This window comes from Sminthopsis crassicaudata, chromosome 4 (genome assembly GCF_048593235.1).
Source record: "Sminthopsis crassicaudata isolate SCR6 chromosome 4, ASM4859323v1, whole genome shotgun sequence".
In the NCBI taxonomy this organism is placed as follows: Eukaryota; Metazoa; Chordata; class Mammalia; order Dasyuromorphia; family Dasyuridae; genus Sminthopsis; species Sminthopsis crassicaudata.
The window spans coordinates 427511952-427537224 of NC_133620.1; the positions used below are offsets into that span (position 1 = coordinate 427511952).

The window sequence follows — 25273 nt, forward strand, 5'->3', positions numbered from 1 at the left end:
AAGCCTAGTCATTAATTTAAATCTTTGCGTTGCAAATAATTTAACTCACATTTTTAAAAACCATATAATGTTCACTCACTTAGGAAGTTTAATTGATACTTATTATGAAAATGGTAAAAAAAAATTCTCCTCTGTAATTTATTCAGTTTCTTCTTTATTGATTAGGTAGTTTTATATTAAGTATAGCATGTGTACCTTAGTATAGTGCAAAGCACATGGCCTTTAAATGCTTGTGAGTGAATAGCTTTTTACCTTATCTAAATGCTTGACTTACACACTTTATTGCATTGAATTAAAGAACCAGTGAAGTTTCTGTAGTCTTGCCGTTATCCAAATTAGCAGCTATTTATTAGCTATTATGTACTAAATGTTGTGAATATACAGTCAAAAGTGAATATCCTTACCGGAATCTCAATCTCTTTTGGTGCAGAAGGAGAAACCAACGATGATGGTTAGGTTTATACATAGATAATTAAATTCAATATAATTTGAGAAGAAAAAGAATACTAACAATGTTGGCATCAGGAAAGAATTCACAAGGAATTAGCAACTGAATCCTTGAATAAAGATAAGGATTTAGGAGGCATTTGAAGAAGCAGAGCTTTTAAGACATCTAATTTCTTGTTGGTTCTACTTCTACAAAGTCTCTCTCATCTTTTCCCTTCTATCTACTTAGATACCACCTCTGTTCAAGCCCTCTTCAGCATTCTCCTAGACTATTGTAATAACTTCTTGATTGGTGTTCTTGGTCTTTGTTTCTACCTTTTTCTGATCCATCCATATCAAGACAAGTTGTCTAAGACACAAATCTTACCTTGTCAATCCCCAGCTCAAAAACCCTCCATAGCTCAAAGAACCTCAAGAGTAGAAGTCCACACTTGAACAAGGATCTCTCTGACATGTCCTTAAAGCTTCATATGCTTCTTGGAGTGGAAATTCTTAACCTGAAATCCATGGACAGCTGTCAGAAAGTTGTTTATTTGGGTGGGAGAAATATTGCATTTTTGCATTTCCTTTCATTAATTAAAGGTGTCTGAGAAAGTGTCTATAAACTTTGACTGTCAAGGGAGTCTGTAACACACGAATTTTTAGGAAATACCCCTCTTCCCCCTAGCCAAACTCTTTGACCAGAGATATTTGAGGCTTTTCACAGTCTTAATTCCAGTCCATCTTTCTAGCCTTGTTTTGCATTATTTCCTTTCATTGACATTGCATCTTGGTATTAGTTCTCCAAAGTCTATATTCCAGCTTTAATTTCCACAATCTACTTCCATAGAGGCTTAGGTCAGGCTCCTTGTTCTCTTTGAAGTTTCTCTGATCCTCTCAATTTTTAGTGCCTTCTCCTTCCTTATATTTACTTTTTGGTGTACTAGCATAATGGTGTCAAACTCCGATAGAAAATGATTTCTGCAGGCCATATATTGACTTAGAAAACCACACATTGATGTTATGTGTTGTATTTTTATTTTTAACTATTCCCAGTTATATGTGTTCAGGAATTTTGCAGGCCACTTAACATCTCTACTTCACAGACCTTAAGTTATTTGAGGGCAGGAGCTTTTTTGTTTTATTCCTTGTAACCCCGAGTATCATAGTACCTACACGTAGTAGACATTTGATAAATGTTTATTAATTTGAATTATTTTTAAAACAATAGAATTTTATATCTTAACACCTTAGAAGTTGTCTAGACTAATCTCTCATTTTGTAAGTGACAGAGTGGTATATAGTGGAAAGAATGTTGGACTTAGGAGTGAAGAAGAACCTGGATACAAGCCGTGTTCTACCTAAGGTCAACTAGTTAGTGTCAGAGCTAGAGCTTTACCAGGTCCATGGCTCTTTCTAACTTAAAAGACCCTTCTATTAAAAAATACTCTAAGTGAGAGAAGTTATCAGTCATAATGATGTTGGGGTACAGCTTCTAGGGGAGATGTAGCAATAACTCAACCACCTTGCTTAGAGAGGCTGTATATCTCTTCCAGGTATGCATTTCTACTCTCCCAAGAGCAAGAAATTGTGGCAAGAAGCCTGGTTTGGAATTATTCAGAATGAATGCTGAATTTGAGCTTATCTAAATGTCTGATTTGGGGGGCTGAAACTGGTGGGTGAGTTGAGCTCAGGAGTTCTAAGGCACAGTAGAGCTAAAACTGATGTGGGTGACTGGACTGTCTAGTACCACTCTTTAGGCCCTGGATGTAAGATGGAAATAAGGGGGTTGGGAAGTGAGTAGTCAACTAGGATCTTTAAGGATTATGAACCAAGTCAGCCCAAGTCAGAAACGGAGCAGGAAAAAGCTTCCATGCCAGTCATCAGCATTGGGCTGAAACTGAGAAGTGGCTGCTGCAGTTACAGCTATACAAGATAGCGAGATCCAACTCTCTGTTACCCACCCCTGTCCCCAATTTAAAAAAAAAAAAAAAAAAAAGAAAAACTTGTGGAAGAATAAGGTCTCTTCAGTTATTTAAATAGTCTCAGACATTTATGATGCTTACAAAATAAGATAGCGGTAATTTATATTATATCAAGGCAGAGAGCACGTCCCAAGAAGACAGTTATGTTTCTTCATCTGTGAATGATTTATCAATGGATACCAGCTTGGGTTTGTTTTTGTGGACATGTATTAAGTTTAGCTTAGCTTTGTAGACAAAGGCTAAGACAAAGGCTTTCTTTCACTTAAGAGATTGTAGCCAAAGTTTTAGTAGTCTTGGAAGTTTTATGTGAGCTCCTTGAAGTCATGAACTGTTTTTTGCTTCCTCTTGTATCTCCAATGTTTAGCAATGTCTGGTACAAAATTAGGGGCTTAATAAATGTTTACTGATTGCTTGACTTTAATCACATTACTAACAGATTTTAGAGAAAGCCTGGTATAATTAATAGAGCAAGGATTCTTAACCTGGATGATCTGTAAGCCTATTTTTTTATTTTGTCCTTTTTGCATTTTTGTCCATGCGTTTTAGTTGATACATTTAAATACATTATATAAAAACAGTAGAAAATATCATCAAAGAAAACAACAATAATGAGTTAATTACCAAAATTTAGGAGATTATCAAAACTGTCATTAAGGCAATTACTAGGAGGAAATTTATATATCTATTTTTATATCTATCTATATATATTTTATATCTATATCTATATAGATATAGATATATATTTATATATATATATATTTTGTCAGCAAAAGAGAAAAAGAATGAATCAGTAAATTGGTCATGGCATTAAAAAAAATCTTGGATAACTATCAAGTAGAAATTCTGAAAATTAAGTAAGAGACTAGTTAAATTGGAAGGAAAAAAAGCGACTTTGAATTGATAAATAAAATTACAGGTTTAAAAAACTAATAATATAGATAAATAGCTAATCTGATTTTTTAAAAAGGAAAACCAAATTGTATCAAAGGAAAACTTAAAACAATTGAAGAGAGATAAAATCAATTATTAGAAATTTTTGCCTAATTATGAAATTGGGCTGAGAGAAAGTAAATACTTTCTCTAGACGATTTAAATAGTCCTATATCAGGAAAATGAATTCCCAGAAGGCACAGAAATCCCAGGACCAGATAGAATCCATAAGTGAATTCTTTCAAACATTCAGAGAAAAATTAGTAACAATATTATGATTTCACTAATAAGAAGGAATCCTTCTAATCTCTTTCTGTGAAAGTCCTATAGTCTTGATACTTAAACCAAGGAGATCCAAAGAAGAAAAAGAAAACTATAGACATATTCCTAATGGACAAAAATTTGTTAAGTAAAATTTTAGAAGATTATGACAGTGTATAAGATTACACACACACACAATGACCAAGTTGGGTTTATGCTAGAATTCAGAGTTGGTTCAGCATAAGACTAAATATAATAGCTCATTTTAACTGTAAATAACAAAAAAAAATGATTATATCAATAAATGTGAAAAAGGCTTTTAGCATTTCAATTAAAAATTAGACATCAAGAATAAAAGGACATTTTTAAAATAAATTAGTATTTATCTAATTTATCTAATTCAAGACCGACATTTTCTGTAAATGGAGAAAAGTTAGAGGTCTTTCCGGTAAGATCAGGAGGAAAAGCAGGTATGTCTGCTATCACTATTTAACACCATGTTAGAAATGCTAGCTATAGAAATAAGACAGGAACAAGAAATTAAGATAAACATAGACAAAGAAAAAGCAAAAATACCTCTTTTTTTATAGATTATATGGTGCCATTCTTATAGAAAGAGGATCACAAGATAAAATGTACAAGTTTTATTATGTAAAATTAAAAAGTTGTTGCAAAGTTTAATGTAGTAAAAATTAGAAGGGAAATAGATGGGGGGAGCTTATTTTTTCTCATTGAGTTTCTCTGATAAAGGTCTCATTTCTAATATATATTTCTGAATAAACCAAGTGAACTAGATAAGGAATTAAACAATTGAACCCTGCAAGTCAACATAAGACTTTATATTTTATGCAAAGAGAGAGTGGTTGTATTTAAAGGGTAAGGAATAAAGTAATAAGTTATTGGAGTTTTATAAAATGGGCTAAAGATATGGGGGGAAATGTATTTCCTCTGGTTTGTTTTTAAAAATATCCTATAGGATATAACTAACTATAAGAGTTAAAAAATCTTGTAGATGCTTGAAACAATATCACTAGAAAATGGTAATAAATAATATGTAGTGAGTAAAGGTTGAGAGTAGGGAATTGGGTAGTAGGCAAAGATCACTAAATACTTGAGGGAATAGGTTAGAGGTGAGGGAAAAGGAAACAGAATAGGATGTTCGATGTTCTTGTCATGTATTGGATTTCAAAGGAGAGATAAATGTGCAACATGAAGTAGACATAGTACAGGCAGCCTGGACAAAGACTTAGATTGGTGGAATTGAACCTAGGGAACAAATGAAACTGGGAAATAGGGAATGTAGTGGAATTCTGTAAAATAAAAAAATGATCTTGTGTCTAGTACAGAGGATTTTGCATCCCTCAAAGGGTTTGAAGAATAATTTTTTTTAAATAGCTCTTAATTCATTTAATAATGATATTATTGAAGTGATGAGAGAGACTTTAGCCTGGAGATTTTAAAAAGTTACAGTAATACAAGATACAATATAGATAAAAGCCTGGCTCAGAGACTTGGTAGAGGTGATGGAGAAGAGAAGGTTGCTATGCTTGTGCATATAAGAGGCAGGGTTTTGTTACAGTTTGATGTAAGGAAAGCAGAGAAGTGGAGTCACAGATGACTTCACTAGGTTTTGCTTGAAAGACAAGAAATTTGGTGGAGGTATTTTCTATAGTCGTAAAGAAAGAAACTGGTTAAGTAAATTAGTTTTTTGGAATAAAGGAAAAAGCATGATTTAATTACTAAATTGTCATTAGATGTACTTGGAAAGTAAATACTTCAGTAATCTGAGATGTAGATTTAATAATGGAAATGAATAGCTAATAAGGGGATAAAGAAATTTGTTTTAAGCATTTATTAAATGCATATTATAAGTACAGCCCTAGATGCTGGGGGAGACACAGAGTTCAGATAAACTATGAACCCTGTCCTAATGGTGTTTTCATCCTAGTTGAGGGATAAGGCATATGCACAGAAAAAAAAAAATTGCAATAATATACATTATAAGTGCATTGGAGAAGTTCAAAACAAAGTAGTAGTCAAGACTAGGGGGAAAGGTAGCTGGGATGTTTCATGGAAAAGGTGAGGTTTCAACAGACAGTGAAGGAGAGGGAAGATGTACTAGATGTAATGAAGCAGCATGAACAAAGGCAAGAGAGCAAAATCAATCTATAAACATTTATTAAGTACTTACTATGTCAGGCATTATGCTAGACATTGTTTGAACTCTTCTGAGGGATACAATGTCCTCTGTAGTACAAAATCAATTTTTATTTTTTAGACTTCCACTACATTCCCTATTTCCCAGTTCGATTTGTTCCCTATGTTCAATTCCAATCTCAAATCTTTGTCCAGGCTGCCTATACTATGTCTACTTCATGTTGCACATTTATATCTCCTTTGAAATCCAATACAGGACTAGAACAGAAAACAAGAATGAGTCAGTCCCTGCCCTGAAATAGCTTACATTCTATCTGAGGAAATATGTACATACACAGGTATAAACAACACATAAGCAAAGAAATCCTAGGGACAAGGGGAGTTACTACAAGCACAGAGCATTAGAGAAGGAAGGGTTCACACAGAAGATGGTGTTTTGAGTGGGAGAGACTAGAGATTTTGAGAGGTGGGAGAGAGTGCATTCTAGTCATAGGGGATAGCCAGCACAAGTGCACATTGATAATGAGATCAAAGTGTCATGTATTGTCAAGTAGAGTGGGGAGGGACTTGAGACAGAAAAACCAATTAGGCAGCTATTGTGTAGGGCAGGCGACAGTTGATGAGGTCCTGGATTTAGGGTAATGATGTGATTGGAGAGAAAGCCATAGAATCCCAAGAAGGACTTGTAGAAATGACAAGATGTGGGGTGAAAGAGGGTGAGGAATACCATATAAGTTAAAAATCTGGTCATTGGAAAAGTGGTGGTGCACTTGACATACATAGGCTTCATTAAGAAGTCATATAGTAGCCTGGAATAATTGAAATATAGATTGTATCAAATATATTGTATGTATATAGGTTGTATTTAAAGGGAGTATGCAAGAGTACTCTAGCATAACTGAAATATAGACTAAAATATAAATTGGCAGGTAGTAGAAACCCACTTAATATTATTGATCAGAGGAATAATAATAGGATGTTGTTGTAGTTGTTAATGATGACAATGATGGTGTTCAGTCAGTTCAGTTGTATCTGGTTCTTTGTGACCTCATTTGGGGTTTTCTTGGCAGATACTGAAATGGTTATAGAGGGGATTCTGGTATATTGATTGTACTAACTGTCCTCTACAATTCTTTTCTATTCTAATATTTTATGATTTAAATCTAGAACCTATAGTTGGAGATACAGATTTGGGAGACATCTAATTATATGCCATAAAAATGAAGGAGATTGCCAAAGGAGAGGATATAAGAAAAAAATGATGTCCAAAGCCTGACCCTGTGGAAGATCCATTTTTAAAAGTTGACAATAAAGCAAGAAGCTGGAGAAGGAATAGAGAGGTAGAAAGAGAACCTAGGAGTATAGTATCTAAACTAAGATTAAGGAGTGGCCCTCCTATGCAGTGTTAACTGAGAACAAGATTGGGGGGGGAAAAAAAAAAAAGCAGTTACATCAAAAAGTGAACTGAACACAAACTGTTAGACAAAAATTGCTGGGAAAATTGGAAACCAGTCTGGGAGAAGGCAGGCTTAGATCAACATCTCATATATCACAGACAACCCCAAGTAGACCCACAACCTAGGGTCCTCAAAAAAAAAGAAAGCAAATAGCTTTTGCAATTATTGACAGGAGAACAGTTGACCAAACAAGAGATACAGGATCACAGAGAAATAAAATGGACACCTTTGATTAGGTAAAATTGAAGCAGCTTTTTGTACAAACAAGATAGAAAAGTTAGAAACAAAAGGAAATGATTGGGAGTGGGGGAGTCTGCAAAGGAACCTTTTTGCAGTCTTATAAGTCCAAGACTTTTAGAAAAAAATGATTAAAATTTATAAAAAACAAGAGCTATTTCTTGGTAGATAAAATTTTAAAATGAGTGAGTATATCTTAAAAGGAGACATGCAAACTATCGATAGTCATTTGAAAGTGTTCCAGAGGACTATTAAAGGGATAGGACAATTAAAAACTGCCTCACACTCGTCAAGTTGGCAAAGATGACTACTTTTGGAAGGACTGTTCAGAAGACAGGTACACTGTCACAGTTCCTGGGAAGTAGTCAAAGGCATTCTGGAGACAGTAGGAAATCAACAACTTGGATATTCTGTAGCCCTTTTAATCAGATTGATTGTTTTTGGTCTCAGAAAGTAACTAGCTTTGCCAGAAGATAAGAAAATATCTTGTAAAAGCTCATTTTTGTTTTGTTTTATTTTTTAATTTCCTTAATAAATAGTGATTAAAGCTATATTGGTCATATGCCTTATGCTCCTTAAATAGTTTTCATGATGTTAGCTGTGTGCTTTAACACTGTACTTTTTCCTCTGTTTGCTGAACTGATAGTTCATAGAATAAATGGTATAAAACAGAAGTGTAGGATTCTTCAATACCCAGATTAAAATGTAGTTGGGAAATGTTTAACAAAATAAATAAGAATACAGTATAACACAGATAGGTGTGGTGCTTTGACTATATTAGAGTGAGGTAAAATTGTGTGTGTATTAACTGACAAAAGAGAAACTTTGAATTGTTATCCCTTCCACTGGTTAAACTCAGGCAAATAATTATATAACTAATTGCCTTAATGATTGCATTGTCTTTTGACTTAGGGAAGTGATGTTAAATGTGTTGTGAGTAATTGGTAGACTTTTAACCCAAATTGGATCATTTGTGGACTTAAGTCATATAGTAATAGCAGACATTACTATACTAAAGGTGACCAGCATAGAAAATAGTATTTTCATGTATGGTAAAAGAACCATTGGATAGTCAGAGGGCATACGTTCCATTTCTGACATTTACTTAGTGATTACTCTTGGCAAGTCATTTAATTTTACTGGGTTTCAGTTTTCACATCTATAAAATTAAAATAAGGACAGCTGGAGTACCTATCTCAGAAAGTTGGTGTGAGTTAAGTGTTATTTTTAAAGCTACAAGTGCTATGTAAATAGGAACCATTATTATTTCCTTGTTTGAGGTAATACTTTTCTCTCTATATATATATTGCTAGTAATACCAAGAAATAGGCTGTAATACACTGCTAAATTGAATTTCGTGGCTGAGCCACATATACTGAAGTCTTAAGACAGAGATCATTTATATAAGATTGTCATACCTAAAATGTTTGGTAATTGAGAAATTTAAAGTATATCTTCTGTATATTTCAGGTGCTGGAGAATCTGGTAAAAGCACCATTGTGAAACAAATGAAGTAAGTTAGAATGTAACCTTTCGTAAAGCTAAATTTTTTTCATTTAGCATTTTTAAAATCTATGGTATTTTATTTTCTTTCATTTTAGCAATAGTAATGGGTTTTGGTTTTCTTTCTCTTTTTAAGAATCATTCATGAAGATGGGTATTCTGAAGAAGAATGCAAACAGTATAAAGTCGTTGTTTACAGCAATACCATCCAGTCCATCATTGCAATTATTAGAGCCATGGGACGGCTCAAGATTGATTTTGGGGAAGCTGCCAGAGCCGTGAGTGTTTCTCACTTCCTATAGCTTTCTTTTTCTTCAGTAGGTCCTGTTCAATGAGAGGCAGAAATTTCTTCATTTGTCAGGAACAAGAATTGAAGCAATAGTATAGGCCGGTGGTGCATATGTAGTAAGTGAGAAGTTTCAGCAGCTCACTGTAGAAGGTGGTGCCACAGGACAGGTATGAAGAGAAGACTGAAAAATACAAATGGATATTTCTATGCAGAGTCTTCCAAAAGTTTGAAATAGCTTAGAATGGCACCAGGATCCTCTGAACACTCTGAATTAACCAGTTTCTTCAACTGCTCTTCTCATTTCATGGTCAGATTTCATTTTATTTCAAGGGACCTCTTTCTTTTTAATAATTTTGTCATTTGAGGAAGTAGAAAGTTTTAGATTTTAAGATTCTTGTGTTATGTTTTAGACTGTATTAGGCCTATTCATAATCTGTTGATTGATGTTATTCATGAGCTCTAAGACTTAAGCAATCTTGTACTGCAGTGGATGAGAGTCCCACTGTACTAATTTTTAACTAGTTGAAACACATATAAAGCATTGTGATCACTTCTGGGAGGAGCTTCTTATAGCAATCTAACTTTAGAAGGTAATAGTCTCTCTCCTTGAAGATCTTAAAGCATTACCTGGATGAGCATTTGCTGGAATGTTACAGGAAAGATTGCTGTTTAGACTATGAAGGAGACTGTCATAGGTTAGATTTTATGAGCTCTGACTAAAGCTCTTCAACTTTGCAATCAAAATCTCTTATTCCAATGTGGATCTCTGTTGACATCATCAGTAATTGTGATGGCTACAAACAGTTTTTCAGGAGAATAGGGATAAGTTGGAATAGCCTTTTGGAATTGACAGTTGTTCAATATTATTTGAGGTGCTAACAAAACCATGAGTCTAGTTGGAGCATAGCTTGTATACATGAAGTGATGTAAGAATATATATCTTAAAAAGCACTGCATCAAAAAGTACAGTTTAATCTAGTTAGATATTGAGAATGTAGTGGGCAAAGGGATGTAAAATTAAAGAAGTTGTTTGAATCAGATTGGGTTAGTAGTCATTCAACAACAATTTATTTAAGTATCTTCTGGTACAATGTTAGACTCTGAGAGTACAAAGTCAGGAACCGTTTCCACTCTCAAGGATCCTACATTATGTTAATTAGGACAGGGCTTCTTCACCTTTTGGGTGCCATGATCTCCTCAGTCAGCCTAGGGAAGTCTCTGGACCCCTTTTTGGGATAATATTTTTAAATGTGTAGAATAAAGTAGAAAAGATTGCAAAAGAATCCAAATTATTTTTAAATAATTATCAAAATATTTTTTAAAAAAATGTTTGTGGCCCCCAGGTTAAGATCTCTCTATTGGGGGGGAAATGTATAAAATGTAAAAAAGTCAATACAAAATCATTTCTGGGAGCATTGATAAGAAGTGGCACCTAAACTTTAAAGAAGCCAGAGACTCTTGAGAGGTGGAGAGGAGAAGGCAAGTGTGCCAGTCTGGGGGGGAGAGGGGGAGAGGGATGATTGTGAAAGGCATTACAACCCAAAGGACAAAGCAGGCTTTGGTAGGTCAGAAGCAGAGAAAAGAGAACCAGAAAGTCCTAACTTGTAAGAAGAAATGTGAGCAGAGACAGTTTTGATAAATGAGTGAAAAATCATAGTTGTACTCGTAAGCATTAGGTGGCAGCTGGTGGCACAGCAGATAGAGCACTGGACCGAGAATCAGGGAGTCCTTGAGTTCAAATTTGGCCTTAAATATGTGCTAACTGTGTGACCCTGGACAAGTCACTTAACCCAGTTTCCCTCAGTTTACTCATCTGTAAAATGATCTGGAGATGGAAATGACAAATCACTCCAGAATCTTTGCCAAGAAAACCCCAAAAGGGGTCACAGAGAGTTGAAAACAATTAAAATGACTGAGCAACAGCCACCTCTCCCCCTCTGTTGGGTTACAGTAATACTTCTGTTCACCCACTATTTTATCCTATCTCTTTCACTCTTCTTAACTTTGTCAAATTACTTTTTATTAATCTGTGGGCCACTTTTTTCACCAAACACTGTTAATACCATTAATCCTTTTTAGACTTTATATATCTCTTGAGTTCTCTAGCACACAGAGAGTACTTCCTGCTGTCATTTATAATTTATTTTTAATGTTTCTCTCTTTTATACATGCACACAGTGTTATTCTATCCTCTTTCTGTTCTTCCCTGTTGGCTGCCCGACTCTGTCTAAAACAGGTCAGAAGTTAGGCTGTTTTATGATTGGTTTGGAAGAGAGAAGGCCAGGAACAAAGCCAGCTGCAGGATGAGGCTGTTCTTGCTTATCTACTTACACAGGTAGGGAGTTTATTGTGCTGGAAGGGGGCTGTTTGTAGTTAGATGGCTTACTGAACCAGAAAGAAGTTGGTTGGATAGTAGAGGAGAAATGTTTACAGCTGGTTTCTAAAATAGTTTACTATATGATTGTAAAATTTATTTGTAACATATTTTGAATTGTTTGGGAAATGACTCAAACTTACCTCCCCCCAAAATAAATAAATATGGACCTTGCCCTCAAAGCTTCGCATTGCAGGTATAACACTACATTATAGAAGAAAATAGTGAATGCGTAGTGTTTTAAGAGTACAAGAGCTTTCCAACATTTCTAATGATTAGTACTTTTATTATAGCTTTTCCCTATTAGCACAAAAAGAATATCTGCCATAAGTGGGCAAAGAGGTTTTTTTGTTTTTTGTTTTTTGTTTTTTTGGGGGAAGAGAGGGGCTCTGAAGTGATATTTGAATGAAGAAAGAAAAGCCTTACACATAGAAGAGGAAAGAGATTATACTAAATAGAAAACACCATGGCAAAAAAAGGTTGAGTTTGACAGTGTTGACTAGAATGTACTGATAAAAAGAGAAGGAAATGGATAGTGCTAGAAATTCATTTTGATGAACTCTTGGAAGAAACAAATCACTTACACTACCAGTCTTAATTTCACCTTTTCTGAATGTGTTGCTTGTTAATTGACTTGTTTTCTATTAGAATTAGAATTAGTCTAATTAGAATTAAGAAATATAAATCAGCCTTCCTGCTCATTCACATTCTTCCTAATAATGCATGGTATTTCTTGTGAATATTCTTTGTATACTTTTAAGTTTAGTGAGACACTATTCTTTGTGATAGGAGGAAAACTTAGATATTAGCTAGGGAAATAACACCTGAAAGTCTGTGTTTATTTAAGAAAGGAATAAAGTATTAAGATTATAGTTATCAGCAATATTCTCTTTCTAGTCTCATTACTTTTAAGTGTTCTAGACTTAAGTTCTTTAACAGGAATTAACTGTTTTCATGGATCTATTATAGTGCTACAATGTCTTATTTCTTTTAAAATTTTCTTCTATTCCCATTCTTGATGGAGGACTGGAGTAGTCATTATGGTGGAGTAAGAGGTCACACATGCCAGACCTCCCTCAAAAGCTCCTACAAAACAACCACAGAAAACACTGAACAGAATTCTGATTGGAAAAGTCACAATAATTTATTTTTCCAGCCCTAGGAAGCTTTAAAAAGACAGAAAGATTTGTGGACACTGGAGTTGAAGTTAGTCTTGAACACAGTAAATGAGATAGCATCAGGAGGGATTTACAACATGAGGGCCAGGCTGATAAGAGGAGCAAACACCTGCTCAGAAAGAGATCCCAGATGACACCTGTGCCAACACAGGGGATGAGGGTGGGGGATAGGATCAGGTGCCATTTGGCATTTCAATTGCCCAAACTCCAGAGCAGAGAGGAGTAGTAGTGATTACAGAGAAACAGGAGCTCTACTTGATTAAGGATCAAAATGCAAATTCCCAAGAGAGTAATAACCAGACCACTCTTCAAATCATACCATTTTGGCGACACTAAAAACCATATGCTGCTAGATTGAGCTAGGAAAGCAGAAAGATATAATAGAAGCTCAGGTCAGACATTAATCTGCTCCTCCCAGAGGTGAGCAGTCAAGAAATGGAAAAATAGGCAAAAACAAAAACAACTGATCATAAAAAGTTTTTATGATGACAGGGACGTTTGAGACAAACTAAGAAGACAATGATATGAAAACTATTATAAGAAAAATGCAGATTGTACACAAACCCAATAAGAATTATCAGAAGAGCTAAAGAGATTTAAAAAAAATAAATAAAAATCAGAATTGGCCAAATGATAAAGGAGGTACAAAACTTTACTGAGGAAAATAAATTTGGGGGAGGGTGCAAAGGCAGTTAAGGTTAAGTAACTTGCCCAGTGTCACATAGCTACAAAGTATTGTGTCTGAAGTAGAATTTGAACCGGGTCCTCCTGACTCCAGGGCCAGTGCTCTATCTTTTGCACCATCTAGCTGTCTCAGAAAAATAATTTCTTATAAATTAGAATTGGTCAAGTGGATCAGGGACTCCCCGAGACATCAAGAAACAATATAATAAAGTCAAAAGACTTTACAAATAGAAGAAAATAAGAACTATCTCATAGGAAAAACAGTTGATGTTGAAAATAGATGGAGAAAAGATAATTTTAAGAATTATTGGACTCCCTGAAAGCCATGACCTATACCCATCTTCTTACTAAAAATTTACTTATTCCTTTTAATGAGTCCTAGAGGTTCTATTTCACTTTTTTGCATAGAGGTTTCCAAAAATTCACAACCTGTTGCTGCCTCCAAGTGATGTACACATGGAGCCTTCATTGTTTGGTCTTTCTGTTTAATGCTACATAAATAACCCTATATAAATGCTACAGGGAGGATCCATGGGCTCCCTTTCAGGGAGAACATCATTTCTCCACTCAGTACAAGATTTTCTCTTAAGACAAAATGCCTTTTAGGTAGAAATGGGATTGAAGGGAAGAAAGGTAAGTGGGTTTGATTCTTCCAAATTGTCTTTCCAGGGAAGAAGAGGCAGTCGGTTTGGTCTTTTTCATACTTTTCTGATCCACTGGGACAAATCTTCTATGACAAGCTTGAAATGTTTTAGGAAATAAAAGACTCACTTAACATTTATCTTTCTGCCTTAAACGCTTTTCCTCAGGATGATGCTCGGCAGTTGTTTGTTTTAGCTGGTAGTGCTGAAGAGGGGGTCATGACTCCAGAACTAGCAGGAGTAATTAAACGGTTATGGCGAGATGGCGGAGTGCAAGCCTGCTTCAGCAGATCAAGGGAATATCAGCTCAATGACTCTGCCTCATAGTAAGTCATCTTCCTTAGTGATGACATAGCCGGAAATAACTGTGGCTCTGAACCCCGGAGAAGTTCCAAAGTTCATCTCTGAAGAGATATCTGCATAGCAGACATTTTGTAGAAATGTCTAGTATTCTTCATGAAAATAGTTTCATTTTAGTGTTGTAGAACCCTTCCAGGAACTTGAAGGGGGAAGCTTGTTGGCATAGTGAAATTATAACCATGGTATTCTTGTGAACTAGTGGAGGAGGGGAAAATCCTTTGCAGCTGGGGTCTTAGCTATCTTCCAGCTTCCAAAGGACTGCTGGATATCAGTGCTTCGTACCAGTAGTCGGCTATGAACTGAAATTAAAATGACATTTTCTTTTTCTCTCATAGCCCACTCACTGTGACTGGCACTTGTAATAGGTTTCTGTGAATCCTCTTGTACTAATCACTTGTAAATAAATCTTATCCCTAATCCTGGTCACAGGTGGTTGACTATGAGATGTGGAACATTAGTATTAGAGTATAGTTGAAGCATCATGAAATTTCACTTTTGAGATTAAAATTGATGTCATATTACAAATGAGCTCCCAGGTGAGCTTTATCCTTGCTTTTTTTCCCCCTTATTTAAATTCTGAGACTAAAGATCATATTGTACTTCTGCCTTAATGAAGTATTATAAAGGAAGAATGTTTTTCTGTCTTAATGAAGTATAAAAGGAAGAATATTTTTGTTTTGTTGACAAGTTTACTAGCATTTTCTGTTAATTTGCTTGGTATGTGGTTGGTGTCACAGATTAAACATAAAGTTTATTGTATTTTACTTTAGTTACCTAAATGACTTGGATAGAATATCCCAAACCAGCTATATTCCAACTCAGCAAGATGTTCTACGGACAAGAGTGAAAACCACAGGCATAGTTGAAACTCATTTCACTTTCAAAGACCTGTACTTCAAGTAAGTGACTTTTTTTGTTTTCCTGAGAGTTCTCAACTCCTGTTAAGTAGTTTTTATTTGGGGGCAAAATTCTCCTAGGGTATTCCCACTTAGTTTGAATATTTTCATAATTATTAATCAGTAATTTACTTCTCATTCTGTTGATGATGCTGAATGAAACAAACATTCAACTATTCATACTTTCTACCTAAGTAACTTCAGATAACTTCATTCTTTGGATTTAGGTTGTAGATGAAATTTAAATTTGCCTAAGAGTAAAATTATTCTGGTGAATACTAGTTTATTTTATTTTAATTTTAATCTTTTCAGCTGCTTTTTCGTTGGAATCATCAATACAGGTATTGAATGGTTTGCTGTTTCACAGGTTAAAAATATTAAAGGGAACTTTACCAGTTCTCTGGTTTAACTATTCAGCTTTCATTCTCCTGCTTTTTTGCTTTTATAAGATCAGTGCTTTTTCTTGCCAATAGTTTTATCCTTTTCCTGTTTGCTCGGCATTTTTTTTTCTTTATTTCTAATGGAGCTGATACTGTCTTGGCCCTTGGACTGATACAATGCACGGCATCATGTGTGGCAAAGTTTTCAAATAGTGATATGTAGAGATAGCTTAAGAGTGGAAGTATTTTTGGGAAAGGGGAAGTACTGATGGAGAAATTTTTTTTAGTCTAATATAATAGTTTTGCATACAGTATATTATTGCAAACAGTTTAGGTACTTTATTCTTACATTATTCTTTATGCAACTTTTATATGTGTTAGAGCTGGCTTTTGGTTCCTTCTTTGTCTACATTCTTTATTTCTAAAGTTGAGACTTTTTCTATGCCCTTCTCACCCTTACTCCAGTTCTTAATCCACTCCTAAATTAATTTCTTGTTCTAATATGCAGGTTTTGATTAAGCTATTATCTATTGGTAGAATCTTTTTTGTTCGTCAATAATGAATGAAAAATATTAATGCTTACTACAAATCGCTAGTTTATAAGACTTTGCAAATAATTTCCCTTGATGTCTTAGATTGCTATTGATAGCATCACTCATTAGATTTCACATAATACAAGACTAATACACTAAACTACAAAGTCAGGACCCAAAAAAGATCTTGTTTGGCCAATGTTGGGCTGAACCTTAAAGATAAAATCCACTAAGGATAAATGTAAAGCCTTACTCTTGAGTCCAAAATAATTAATAGCACAAGAGTAGGCTGGGGAGGCATAGTTAGGCAACAGAATTTGTCTGAAAAAAGATCTGTAATTTTTAGAAGCCCATGAACTCTATAGGAAACAACAACATGATGTGGCAGCCAAGAAAGTTAATACAACTTTATCTACATTGAAAGAGACAGATCTCAGAAGGAGTGAGAGAGAAGAAGAGAATGTGGAACTTAAATTTGAAAAAGAACACCAAAAATAAATAATATAAATTTTTTTAAAAAAAGACTGAAGCTGTCTTCTCTGTTTCTGTCTTTCTCTTTGTGTCACTGTGTCTGTGTGTCTCTCTCTCACAATTTTGTAATCATTCTCTTCCCCTGCCATTTTAGAGAGAGAAAGAGAAAGAGAGAGGGAGAGGGGCAGAGCTTCTGGGAAGAAGAAGGTGAGAGCCCCTTTGTATCATGCTTGGTTCTGAGTGCCACAGTTTAAGGCCATCCTTAAAATTAGACACTCTTGTTAGACTTGAGAACATGTCAGTTGAAGGAACTGGGCCTGGAGAATTTGCCTGGAGAAGAAGACTTAATGGGACATGTTAAGCTTTATCAGGTATCTGATGTGGAAGAGGATTTAAATTTGGTCTGTTAGTTCAAGTGGACAGGACCAGGAGTAGTGGGTCAAAGTTGCAGAGAGGCAATTTTAAGCTTTAGAAGTCAAGAAAAACTTCTCCCAATTATGTCTATCCCTGAGTGAAGTGTGCTGATTAGGGAGGGATGGATTCTTCCACACTGGAAGACTCTAGGTTGAATAACTGCTTCCTGAGGATTTATTTCAGGATTTTCTTTTCAGTTATAAGCTAAATTCATTGGTCATTGTGGTCCCACTCTAAGAGATTGCAATTCTGTTATTATAACAAAGGCTTTTTTGTTCCTTTATAGAATTTAAATTTAGACGTTACAGAAGACTTTTGGGCACTGTTAGCCATTAGTTGTGGTTTTGACTTATTTGGCCATTTTTGAAATAAGGAAGCAGCTTTTCTACTAAATTTGATTAACAAAAAATAACAAAGTGTGTTGCTGCAGTAGATTTGTGAGCTTCCCCAGGGAAAGGACTAACTCCCCATGTAGAATTAATCAGTAATAGAGAGGATAATAATGAACAATAAAAAACTACACTTCTTGAGTCTTTTTTGGTTCTGCTTTCTCTGCACTTTTATACTGGAAATGACAAAACAAAAATGACCAATAGGAAGTTGATTCCCAATACAAGTTAGGAAATAGGAAGAAAGCACCTAACTGCCCCTAGTAAATTCAGATCAACTAGGACTAGATAAAGCTATCTTTGAATCCTGAAGGAACTGACTAATATGATCATTGGGCCACTTTCAGTGATATTTGAAAAATAGGAAAGGAAAAATAAGATTGGAAAAGGACAAATGTCCTGATTATCAAATATAACAGAAGAAAAGTAGAATCTGCATACTATAGGCCAGTAAAATTTGATTCCTGGGAAAATTATAGAAAGGATAATTGAAGGGAATGGATCAAGAATATTCAGAAAGGTAAATGGTGATTATAAAGAGCCTACATGCCAGACTAACCTTACTTCCTTTTTTGACATTGTTAACTAAACTCTTGTATAAATGAAGGACATGTTGTCAATGAAGGCTACCTAGATTTTAGCAAACCTTTGGTAAAACATCTCATTCTTCTGGAGATGGGGAGACTTGGACCAGATGAGAATTGAACTAGTTGAATCTCCAGATTAAAATAATAGATATTAAGGATTCATTGTCAGTATCACGGAAGTTCTGCATTGAAGTTTCAAGTGCCTGATCCTGCATTGTTTAATATTTTTATTAATGATTTGGGTAAAGTTTTAGTGGTGTGCTAATCAGATTTGCAAACAACTCAAAGCTGGGAGGGATAGCAGACAAAAATGGATAGTCAAAATTCAAAGGATCTTGATAGACTAGAGAAATTTAATAGAGATAGCTGTAAAGTCTTGTGCTTGGATATAAAAAAATCAAATGCCACAAATATAAGATTGAGGCATGCATAGACAGTAGCTGTTCTGAAAAAGAGCTAGAATTTGTAATTGATGGCAAGCTCATCATGAGTCAGCAGTATGCCCATGACAGCCAAAAAAGCTAATCACATTTTGGGCTGCATCAAGAGGAGCATGTTTCCAGGAATAGGGAGCTGATAATCCCACTGTACTTTGCTATCATCAGATCTCATTGTGTTTAATTCAGGACACCATAGTTTAAGGAGAACATTTTAAAAGTTTAGAATATCCATAGGCTGGCAGCTAGAATAGTAGCTTTTAAGTTCATGACATAAGAGAATCGGGTCAAAGGAACCAGAAAATTTTAGTCTAGAGAAAAGAATTGGTGGGTTGTAACAGTGGTTTAATTCTTTCAAGGATTATTGTGTGAAGGAGAAATTTATGTTGTTTATAATCTAGAGTACCAGTGAGTAGAAGTAGCAGAAATACCAATTTAGGCATGGGGATTATTTTTGCATTTCATTTTCTTATGCAATTCCCTTTTTCCATGATCTTAGATAATTGGAATTGATTGTATTTCATTAGCTCATTGTTTGGTCTTCCTTTTCCTTTAAATAACAGTTTTGAAAATTTCAGTGAGAAATTTTCTAACCACTTGAAACCTAGGCAAGGATGACTATGTAACTCTACTGAATTCTTCTTTATCTTCTCTCAGGATGTTTGATGTGGGGGGTCAGCGATCAGAACGGAAAAAGTGGATTCACTGCTTTGAAGGTGTGACAGCAATCATCTTTTGTGTGGCCCTCAGTGATTATGATCTTGTCTTAGCTGAAGATGAAGAGATGGTACGTTGCATAAAATTACAATGGATAGGCTTCTAAATAAAGTCAAAAAATATCAGGCATGAGGAGTAAAAAAGAAAAAGAATATTTTAAAAAGTCTTTCCTTAGGTAGAACCTCTGTGATTTCATGTATCTAAATTATTCACTGAACTGGAAACTAATACCCTCATGTTAAACTTCCAAGAGCCCAATAGAGTTCCTTTAACCTTTCATTGAATCTACCACTGAGTGGATGATACCCATGTTTTCTTTATATTTCTCTTCTATTTACTGCATTCTCTAATCAGCAAGGCTTTGATATCTGTTTAGCATTTCTTACTGTTATAACTATGGACTTACCTTCTTAATCTTTTGCCTTTTATCATTGGTAATTTTGTGACTGATTCTCCTGCTTCTCCACATAGAGTTCATAGTGTTAATTGTACTAATGTTCACTATTGCCAGTAACACATTCCATTACTTAACTTTCTTGCTCAGTGAGATTGTTTTTAATATGAACCACAATTTACTGAGTTAGAAGCAATCTCACAAATTGTCTAGTCTAAAATTGATTGGTTTTACCTTTTGCCTAGGTATAACATGATATGAAATATTTAATAGTGTTCAGTGCATAGACAGGATTAAATCCTATTTTCTTGCAAAAATGCAGACTAATTTCTGTATTTAGGGAATATTCTTTTATGTAACTTGTTGCTTGACTTGAGTTCCTTTGAATTTTATTCTCTTATAGTTTGTGGTTCTTAAAACTTGATACTATTTTTTAAGTTGGTAAATGGTCAGCTTTTTGCCTGTTTTACTAGTGATATGTTATCCTGTGTTTAATTTTTTAGAACCGCATGCATGAAAGTATGAAACTGTTTGACAGCATTTGTAACAACAAATGGTTTACAGACACATCAATCATTCTCTTCCTTAACAAGAAAGACCTTTTTGAGGAAAAGATAAGAAGGAGCCCACTAACCATCTGTTACCCAGAGTATACAGGTAAAAAAGTCAATAAACAACCTGGTTCAGAAGAATTGTTTTAGATTAGCATTTCTGATCACATGAACCATATCTCATTGTGAACTATATATGTGCTTTTTGTATGTGTAGCGCTTGATGTGGTTAAAAGCACCAGGTACTTATTAAATATCCCTGAAGGTATTCTTCTTAGCTTGATAAAGTTTATTAATAACTTCAGCAAATTTGGTATCTTGAGAATGGACATTGATAATATAAACACATATAATTATGAATATAGATTACCTGTCACAGACACCTATAAAATTAGAATTTGTCATCACTTAATAAGAATTAGTAATGCTGTTAACATACTAAGTTGATTTTACTTCAGGCATTTTTATTTGATAATAGAATTGTACATATAATCCTGATTGAGGATTTTTACTACTAATAATACTAACATTTATTTATACAATGCTTTATGGTTTTTAGAGTCCTTTTTAAATGTTGCCTTATTTGATTAATAATTATTTCCTGTATACAAGTGACACCTGTATACAAGGTGTTATGTTAGACACTGAGGATACAAAGACAGAAATGGAGCATTTTTTTCTATCAAGGAACTTCCATCTTCTGAAGCCAGTATGTATAATCTATGCAAATAAGCATGTAGTTAAAAAAAAATAGGAGGCGAAAATATTATCAACTGGGCTTTAATAGAAGACTTTGTAGAAGAGGTTGCACTTGAAGAAAGCTTTGAAGAAAAAGCTTCTAAGAAGTAAAAAATATGGGGATTTTTTTTAGGTATGGAGATGGTTTGTGCCAAATATACTGATTTAGAAAATGAAATAATGAATTTTGGGAATGACTAATGTTTGGTTTGGCATACAGTACAAGATGAATATGAAGTAAGGCTGGAGAGATAGGTAACTCAAGATTATGAAGGCTTTAAATGCTAGGGTGCAAAGAATTGTTTTTTGTTATTTTTCTTTAAGTAGTGGACAGGGTAAGATCTCTGCCTTAGAACGTAATTTTAACAGCAATGTGATATATTGTAGAGGAGAGAGACGGCAGTAGAAGATTAGTTGAGAGGCTGTGACAGCAGCTATGAGAGATGAGAGGATAATTGAGTAGAAAAAGGGGAGAGGCTGGAGGTCTTGCAGAGGTAGAAGCAATAAGATTTGTCAAACATTTGAGTGTGAGGCTTGGGGAGAGAAAGGTCAAGTCTGATTCCAAGGTCAGAAACCTGGATAATTGAAACTGCAACAGAAATAGAGGAAAAGGTTTAGTGGGAAAAGATAATGAGTTCCATTTTAGTTATAAATAAAGATGCCTATAGACATCCAGGAGAAGATGTGCAGCAGACAGTTGAGAGGATAAAGAGAACAAAGAAAGGGGCCTGGGACAGAGCCTGGAGTTTAAGAGAAAGGTATGAGTAATAATCCAGTAACAATAAGACTGAGAAGGAATGGTCAGACAGATAGGAGGAAGACCAAGAAAGAATAGTGTCCTGGAGGGAAGAAGGTGTCCAAGAGGATGTAGTAGTAGTTAACCATATTAAAAACTAAAAGGAGATTCTGAGGAGAGGCCATATTGGATTGTTAGGTTAAAATTTTATGGTGTTTATGGAGAGGGAAGTTTTGGTCAAGTGGTGAAGTAATTTTCCAGCTGGCTAGAATCCATTTCTTCCATTAGATCTAGATTTTTTGAACTTGTACACTTTTTTCAACATATCTAACCTCCAGGAAATATGTTATAAGAGTAAGATGAGGGATGTTCTTTTTTTGAATAGATAATGAATTCATGTTCAGTTAACCTTGCCAAAAAGTCTCTTGAAAACTTTGTTGTTACTTCAAAATTTGCATCTGATACTTTCTTACATATTAGATAATTTAAAAATTTATTCAGGTCTATTATATTGTATTTTACATGCAGATGTGTATCGGGCCAAGTACAGAATGTGTTGGAAAGAACTAGCTTTGAACCAATTATAGAGTTTATATAATCTTGGTTATCTATCAGTATGAATGACTAGAAATTTCAACAAACTCTCTTAGATACTTCTTTTAAGAAGCAACTGGTGTAATCTTATGCCAGATCAATGTCTCTATTCCCCTCCGAGCTCCAGGCATACAAACTACTGCTGCCAAAATCATTTTCTTCTACTCTGACCATGTCACTTCTCTCCTACAAACATATCAGAGGAGTCAACTATCATATTAAATCCAAATTCCTGTCAATGGATTTTAGCATCTATTAAATATTGCTTACATCTTGAATGTGGACGCTCCCTTCCAGCAGGGTCAATGTGGTCAGGTACAGTGTGTTGAGCCACCTCCCTCCAATCATTACCAGGCTCTCTCATACCGTGAGAATCTCTTTCCTAGTTAAGGTTCACCAGGTTTTTTTCCTTCTATTCTTGAAACACTTGTTTTGATAAAAACTTCTCTGTTCCTTCAGACTTACTCTCTCTTAAATAGAATTTGAATTCCAGCTTAAACTTCTTAAAAGCACTGCAATTTCCCTTTTGCATTTCCCTGTGGCTTATTTCTCTAGGTTTGGTATATGATCCCACTCATAAAATGAGTTATCTGTGTTTTGTTATTCCATTTGTGATGAAAAGTACAGTGAAATTTCATTTGGATGTTTGGGTTGATCTTCCCTCACACTTCATTGATTCTTGGGCTCTAGTCATGGCTTTATAAGAAACGAACATGTAACAGGCATTATCTCTAGAAATTGGAAGTGTGGCTGAAATGGAATTATCAGACTTCTCCCCAATTAATACAAGACTCCAGTTCTAACTTCCTTTAAAACTATACTGACCCTTGAAGGTGGGTGTGGGAAGCATGAATATTCAGTTTTTCTGATTGTGAGTGGGTAAATCGTACTTAAGAAAAACTGTTTACTTGATTCCCAGTTTCTTTTTTTTCTTGTTCTAGGTCTGAAGCAATTCTTCCTACCTTCCTCTGCCCCACTTTTCTTTTCCCCCTTTCTGGTTGCCACCTGACGGTTTTTACTTTTTAGAGATTGTAGGGTTATAGTGATTGTTAGTAACTTAAAGTCTTCATGTATATTCTAGCTTGTTTCTGTTGTAGAATTCTTTAGTTATTTATTGCAAATAAAAATGGGAGGAGATGAAAGGGGAGGGGAATGTTAGCTAATATCAGGTAACATGTTTCAATAGCAAATTCCTATTTTTTGACAAAGGAGCATGTATCTAGGTGTTAAAGAGTTATTAACATAGAATATAGAAATTTTGTTTAATCTTGGAAATAGATTGTGTCTGCTGTCCATTGTCTGGTTCCACCAAATACAGAGAGACACACCTCTAGGAGATTGGTCTGTAAATGTTTAGTTCTTTGGTTATGAGGACCCATGAAGTTTTTTCAAAGTGGCCTTTAGAAGTCTTAGTCAATTTGATTTACTAGTAGAAATAAAAGAGGGGATTTTTGCTTTTTGTTCTGACAAAACACAATTTACATAAAAATGATAAATTAATATTAAAAATTCATTTTAATATCTATAAAGTGTTTAATTTCACAATAAAAAGAAAAGGGTTGGGGCAGCTAGGTGGCGCAGTAGAGCACCAGCCCTGAATTCAGGAGGATGGGGGTTCAAATTTGATCTCAGACACTTAACACTTTCTAGCTGTGTCACCCTGGGCAAGTCACTTAACCCCAGCCTCAGGAAAAAAAGAAAGAAAAGGGTTATGGAATAGATGGAAAAATCAGAATCCCAACAATATTTGTCTATGTGAAACATTTAATTTAATGCAAAGAAAGATGTACAAGAGAAATGAGGAAATCATAATGTATTTGAAGTTATTTTTCAGGATGAGCTTACCAATTTTAAATAAGCACACACCAAATAACATAAGATAAATTTGTGAAGAAATATTCGAGAAATATAGAAAATAGTGATAAATGATTTTCAATATTCCATGAACAATCATAAATCAAACAAATGCATGACAAACCAAACAAAAAGATAATCGAGAAAATTATAGGCTTCTAACAGTATTGAACAAACTAAATGTAGTAGATATGCAAAATTAATGCCATAAAGATTTTATTCAGCACTTTCACAAAAAGACTACCACCTTGGTAATGTTTCCTATATTCCAATATCGCAAGTAAATGATAATAGTATTTAGAAGTTTTGTCTTATTTAGTTGAGCTTCTATAGCTTCAATGACATGAATCAGAAAAAATCAAATATCTTCTGCTTTTTTAGGCTCTAATACGTATGAGGAGGCAGCTGCCTACATTCAGTGTCAGTTTGAAGATCTAAACCGAAGAAAAGAAACCAAGGAGATCTATACCCACTTCACCTGTGCCACTGACACCAAAAATGTGCAGTTTGTTTTTGATGCTGTTACAGATGTCATCATTAAAAACAACTTAAAGGAATGTGGACTTTATTAAATGGGATTCATAAAGGTAAAAACTCTGTTTTTAGTATCCATACTTTAATAATATTTTGGCCTGCTCTGATGAACCTTCACTAGCTAATATATATATATATATTTATTTATTCATTCATTTATTTATTTATTTATTTTTCTCCCCAGATATTATGGTGTGGAGTGTAAGAACCAGACTTCTTTTGCTGCCCCATGAGGCATCTGTGCAAGCATGAACGGGACCAGGGGAATGACAGCAACATGCAGAATCTTCACATTCTCTAGCACAATCTTCTGTAAAAGAGATCTCTTGATTGACATGCAATGCTAAAGTCAGACATTGGAAATGGAGCAGCTCTAAAGTATGACTTGATCATCACAACATGAGGGTTTCATAATCTCAGGCGTGTACAGCCGGTGTAAATTTGAGGTGCTGCATTCCACAACTTCAATATGTAGCTTATTCTTGTTTCTTTTTCTTTTAACAAACCACCACTAGTCCATTTTTAAAGTTTTTTTCCATCTAAAAATATAACTCTACTAAATTTTA

The 25273-nt window shown here is 34.6% G+C and overlaps 1 protein-coding gene across 1 annotated transcript in view; it reads left to right on the plus strand.

The window, feature by feature from the left end:
• GNAI3 (G protein subunit alpha i3) overlaps window positions 1-25273 on the plus strand; it is a 45215-nt gene extending 19942 nt beyond the window's left edge. The window contains exons 2-9 of the mRNA XM_074262904.1: window positions 8924-8966; window positions 9093-9234; window positions 14291-14448; window positions 15253-15381; window positions 19247-19376; window positions 20204-20357; window positions 24555-24760; window positions 24892-25273. Of these exons, the coding sequence (XP_074119005.1) occupies window positions 8924-8966; window positions 9093-9234; window positions 14291-14448; window positions 15253-15381; window positions 19247-19376; window positions 20204-20357; window positions 24555-24745 (947 nt within the window). The 3' untranslated portion in view covers window positions 24746-24760; window positions 24892-25273. The remainder of the gene's footprint in view (window positions 1-8923; window positions 8967-9092; window positions 9235-14290; window positions 14449-15252; window positions 15382-19246; window positions 19377-20203; window positions 20358-24554; window positions 24761-24891) is intronic.